The sequence below is a fragment of the Lactuca serriola genome, chromosome 2, assembly GCF_051521515.1.
Source record: "Lactuca serriola cultivar US96UC23 chromosome 2, Lser_US96UC23_V15, whole genome shotgun sequence".
Lineage (NCBI taxonomy): Eukaryota > Viridiplantae > Streptophyta > Magnoliopsida > Asterales > Asteraceae > Lactuca > Lactuca serriola.
The window spans coordinates 219,577,364-219,582,972 of record NC_136409.1 but is presented as its reverse complement, the minus strand read 5'-3'; the positions used below and the strand labels follow the sequence as shown (position 1 = coordinate 219,582,972).

Genomic DNA, 5,609 nt, shown 5'->3' with positions numbered 1-5,609 from the left:
TTTTTTTTTCATTTTTAACCATTTTTAGTTTTAATATTTAAGAATAAATGTAATTCTTAAACCATTATTAGTTATATTTTTTAGAATGAATGTAATAACTGTTTATAGTCTTATTCTTTATGAATTAATGTAATTAGTGAATCTTAAAAAATAAAATCTGTATTCTTTAGAAAATGTTATTCTTGATAATATGTTGTATAATTTTTTAAGCAACTTTACTATAAAAAAATATCTTGCATGGAACCATATTCTGCAAAAATAAAATCGAAAATATATTTACAAGTTTATGGTTGACTGTTGGTCATTCTGACAAAATAAAATCTATTATTATTAAAAATTATATTAGAATTTAATTTGAATTAATTTAAAATATTCAAAATTTTAAAAATAAGGGAATTAATTATCCCTTTAAATTCAAAATTTTCCTTTTTAATATAGTTTATTTGACCAAAATGTCCTTATGTTGAAATTTATGTGATTATATAGTACATGTTACCCTATTGTGATATCATATATCCTCATATCTTGATCATTGATTCTATTCTATCCGTTGGTCCAGATTTTTGCATACGAGTACACAATAAATGTTAGAAACATTTGAATCTAACCCTTTGAGAACAGATTTGGACCACGTAATTTTGTTAATTAAAATTATAAAATAATATTCATATAAATCAAAAATAGTTACAAAAAATTGAAAAGTCACTAACCAACACCATTCACCACCAAACACCACCTCCACCACCCGCCACCACCCACCACCATCACTCATCACCACCACCCGCCTCTACCACCACTCATCACCACCCCTACCTATCACCCACCAAAGACACCACCCGCCACCACCATCACCCAACCAACACCACAACTCACCATCACCACCCACCTCCACCACCCCCACCCACTTCCATCACCCATCACCACCACCCGCCACCACAACCCACTACTACCATTACCCGTCACTACCACCTCCACCCACCACCCACCAAAACCACCACCTGCCACCATTATCACCACCCACCAACTACCACCACTTATCTCCACCACCCATTACCATCACTCACCACCACTACCTGTCACTGCCACCAACCATCACCCACTACCCACCACCACCTGCCACCCACCAAAAACCACCAAACACCACCACCACTACCACCCGTCACCACCACCCCCATCACTAACCACTGTCACCCCCACCCTCACCCACCACCTGCAAAAACAACCACCCACCACCTGTAATCACCACTCACATCCACCATTACCACCTACCACTGTCACCACCCACTGCTTACCACCACTAACCGTCACTACCACCAAATATCATCACACGCTACCACCACCACTTACCCACCAATACCTAACATTATTCATCATCACCATTCACCACCCACCACCAACCAGCACCACCACCCCCTACCATCACCCCTACCCAACATCCACCAAAACTACTAACCAGCACCACCCCCCACCATCACCCACACCTAACATCCACCAAAACCACCACCCACCACCATTACCACCACCATCACCCCTACCGCCAACCACCACCTACCACCTCCACCATCACCACCCGCTACTTACCACCAGAAACCACCACTACCACCCACCAGCTCCACCATCACCATCCACCACTAACCACCACAAACCACCACCACCACCATAGGTTGATGTCTTAAAAGTAAGTTAGTGATTTTCGAACTCGATTTACCTGCTTCAAGAAGCCCTAGACCTTGAAATTATTTGGGGTGATAGAGAAGTTGGAGCGAAACTTTAGTTGACAATGGCACGATGATTGTTCTAGTGATTGGATTTATTTGAAGATAAGCTTTAGAGACTCTCTCTGTGATCCTCCACCGCCCCTTCCTGTATCTCCTAGCTCAATCGTCGATTATTTATGTTCTGATTTGAAAAGCTTGGAGTGATTCCAATTCCGATTTTAAGCCCGACAATGAATCATATTTTAGGGTTGAGGAAGGCAACCATCAGAGTAAACATGGGAGAAGGTTTTCAAGAGAGAAAAGAAGAGATGAGGAGTGGGATGGGATGGGGTTTCTATTTATTTATTTACTTTAAAGTAAAATTATATAAATGAAAAAAAAAAAATAAGTAGAAAGGGTATAATAGTAATTCCAAATTAAATTTGGAACAAAAATAAATCATAGGAATCAACCATGCAAGTCTTAAAAACCACAAGGACCATGTTCATAAAAAAAACTTTATAAAGACTAAAGTTGTGACATTTGATAAAGCATATGGACCATTTATGTAATTTTTCTTAAATTTTGATTAAAATTTTAGGGGACTAAGGCTATATGGTTTACCCTACAATATAAACATAAAATCATTTGGGACAAAGAAAAAGAAGATGCACATGACTTTGGAACACAATTATTGTAGTATTTCCACCAAACCTACTAACAAATCATAAAATCAACCTAACCAATTGTAAGCTTCAATCCCCTTGATTCACCTAATTAATTTTCTTCTCTTAAATGGCTATAAACAATTTAACAAAACATCTACCAAACAATATAATCTAAAAAACCTGCTCACCCATGAAGCAAATCATATAATCATGCTTAACAAATTTTAAATCGGGTTTGAAGTTATTCCAAAGAGTTTATAAGGTCTTTGAAGTTGAACACCAACCAATCCGCTTTTGAAGACACAGCCTCCCTAAGTTGGACGCCACCATAGCAGATAAAAAGATCCGCACATCCTGGTCTTCGAGCCTATTTAAAAAAAAAAAAAAGATAATAATAATAAAATAATAATATTAATGGATCTCTAAAGTCAAACCACTTTGTCAACAAACCAAACAAATTTAGATTTCGAGTTATTCTTACCTCAAGATCAGTCGCACCATCGCCAATCATTACTACTGTCTTGTATTCATGAGTCTGACAATTTCATTAACTTTGTGTTAAAAATATTTAAAGGGCTTAATACATTAAGCACTTTATCCGGACACATATATAGCGCGTTTCTTTTTTACTTAATACATTAAGCATGTTTCAATAGGTTAAGTGAGACAAGTATACAACAATGTAAAACAGCATGTACCCAAAATTCAGACAGTTTATTTGATTTAAGGCTATGTTTTGCAAACTAGCTGAAAAGTTAGCTGATAGCTGTAAATTTAGCTGACAAAAAAAAGGCTAACCTTTCTTATTAGTTCAACTGCAGTTGGTTTTCCTCCGCTTCTAGAAGTTGGCTCATTTGCATCAAAACCAGCAAACTCACCGGAACTCTTGAATAGGAGTTGATTGGCAAATATATTTTCCGGTTTTACCCCTAGGATTGATGCAACCGGCTACCAAAAACAATAAAAATAAATAAACATTCAAAAAAGTAGTTATTTGATTAATGGATGGCTTACATTGATCATTTGACGAAAACCTCCAGAGATGAGGTATACATCTTTACCACTTCCCTTGAGCTTCTCAACCAATTCCATTATGCCAGGTGAAAGTCTACCAATTCAAAAAAAAAAAAAAAAAGAGTCAAGTCAATCATTGCATATCTCATATTTCCAATTTATTAGGGTTTTTCATTTGAGAGGCAAGAAAGGGAAACATACTTTGGGGGCCTCTTTTCAAGAAAATCTTCAACTGTTGATAATGAAGGTTTGAATAGAGAGAGTCTTGCAGCTAAGGCTTCTTCAAAAGGCACTGAACCACCCATTGCTCTGTAAGCAAACAATCAAATTAATATAATTGTTTTTAATTAAGCACAAAAGACATTATTGATTTAACCTAGCAGTCCATTCAGCAACAGCTTTCCCAGCTCCACAAAACTCAGCAAGTTCATCGATGCCCTCATCCATACACACAGTGCTATCCACATCAAAGCATACAGCATCAGCTTTCTGCCATAAATCAAGAACCTCTGAAGTGTTCAAGAAGGATCCAGTTAAATCAATGTTATTTCAATTAATTTAATAAAAAGTGGAATATATGATGGATGAAATACCTTTGGAAGGTAATGTATTGTCGAATAGGTCTGATGAGGAGGCTGTTAATGGCTTAATGGAGCCAGCTTTTGAGTTGGGTGATGTGGAAGGTCCCATCATTCTGATTGGACCATAAAAAATTCTTCTTTTGCTCGATGTATATGATGGAAAGAAGGGGGTGTTTCTCTGATTACCATAAGCACGAATAGGAATTATTCGCGAACAGATCAATCCTTCCATCAAATTCCTCTGGCATCAGGAAAATCAATTATAATTATGGTAAATGTCACTGGCTAAGGGCTTAACTTGTTGCCCGTTTGCCTTCAATCGATATGTATTGAACTACATGTACATGTTGTATTATATATTAATGGGATTAATACAAAACGAATTAACTGATTATAGAAGTATCGTAATCGTATCTTCAAAAGCAAATACCTTGAACGCTGATCAGATACTTAAAACAAAAACCCTAGAACAAGCATTCAAATACGCACAAAAACTTGAGGGAAATGGGTGAAATTAAAACCATGAAACAAATATCTGTTGAAAGTGAAGCAGAACCAAAAAAGAAAGAACATCCAAATCGAAATCGAAATCAAAGCTTACATGAACAATTCGAAGATGTGGAAGTGAAAGATCTTTCGGTTGAAGAATCCTGAAGACGTCCTTTGAGTTCTTGAATTATGGTGGGTAGAAAAGTGGACAAATTTGATAAAGGAAAAGGCTTTGATAGAACGCAGAGACTTGTTTACTTTCTAAAATTCGATTGTAGATCTCATTCGGGTCCTACTAAAGAAGGTATCCAAACTGCATCATAGTCTTCTTGCTTCGAACGTTTGTGGTTTTTAAGTTTGAAATTGAGAGTTGGGATTTCTTGGATCTCACCAACCACCGGCGCTCTGGTTTTTAAGTTTGAGTTTGGCATTAGAACGACTTTTAATACAGGGAAAATGACTTATTAAGTTAACTAATTATTTCAATTGTCCATATATAGGTAATGTTTTTTTTTTTGGTACACATTAAGGTAACTAGTTTGTTTTGTTTGTTCACATTTAGGTAATATGACCGGCTATCACCTGTTTTTGCTTATGTGGCATCCACCTGGCATATGACTTGAATACGTTGCACCTACGTGGCATGGTGCATATATGGGAAAATGACTTATTAAGGTAACTAACTATTTCAGTTGTCCATATATAGGTAATGTTCTTTTTTTTTTGTACACATTAAGGTAACTAACTTGTTCTGTTTGTTCACATTTAGGTAATATGACCAGCTATCAACTGTTTTTGCTTATGTGGCATCCACCTGGCATATGACTTGAATACGTTGTACCTACGTGGCATGGTGCATATATTGTCTTCATTCGATTACACTATAACTGTGTCATACGATTCCACCCCTAATTCTAAACCCTAGATCGATCGACGATGACTTCTTCTTCCTCATCTTATTCTTCAAAATGATAAGATGAATTTCAAGCTGATCATCCATGTGATTGCGGTTTACCATCTCATGTGAAGATTTCAAGAACGCCTGCAACATATTCAACAATATTGATTTACAATCGAGTTTTGACAAACTCTAAATTTTCTTCCTGGGTTGTCAGGAGTTCTTGAAATCTTCACACGAGATGGTAAGCCACAATCACATG

At 36.5% G+C, this 5,609-nt stretch overlaps 1 protein-coding gene across 1 annotated transcript; it reads right to left on the bottom strand.

The window, feature by feature from the left end:
* Window positions 1-2,376: 2,376 nt before the first annotated feature.
* PSP (3-phosphoserine phosphatase) lies at window positions 2,377-4,870 on the bottom strand. The gene is made up of 8 exons (XM_079026955.1): window positions 4,562-4,870; window positions 3,973-4,201; window positions 3,756-3,888; window positions 3,581-3,688; window positions 3,380-3,473; window positions 3,164-3,313; window positions 2,847-2,900; window positions 2,377-2,732 (listed from the first exon to the last, which is right to left on the bottom strand). Exons 2-8 carry the CDS (start codon window positions 4,190-4,192, stop codon window positions 2,607-2,609), a joined length of 885 nt encoding a protein of 294 aa, XP_078883081.1. The 5' UTR covers window positions 4,193-4,201; window positions 4,562-4,870; the 3' UTR covers window positions 2,377-2,606.
* Between the last annotated feature and the right edge of the window lie 739 nt (window positions 4,871-5,609).

Bases quoted from the DNA above. Each gene is read 5' to 3' on its own strand.
- PSP (XM_079026955.1), bottom strand. From the start codon at position 4,192: ATGGAAGGATTGATCTGTTCGCGAATAATTCCTATTCGTGCTTATGGT. The intron at 3,474-3,580 runs GTATGTTTCCCT...TTGAATTGGTAG, and splicing joins CTTGAAAAGAGGCCCCCAAA to ACTTTCACCTGGCATAATGG. The intron at 2,901-3,163 runs GTTAGCCTTTTT...TGAAATTGTCAG, and splicing joins CAGTTGAACTAATAAGAAAG to ACTCATGAATACAAGACAGT.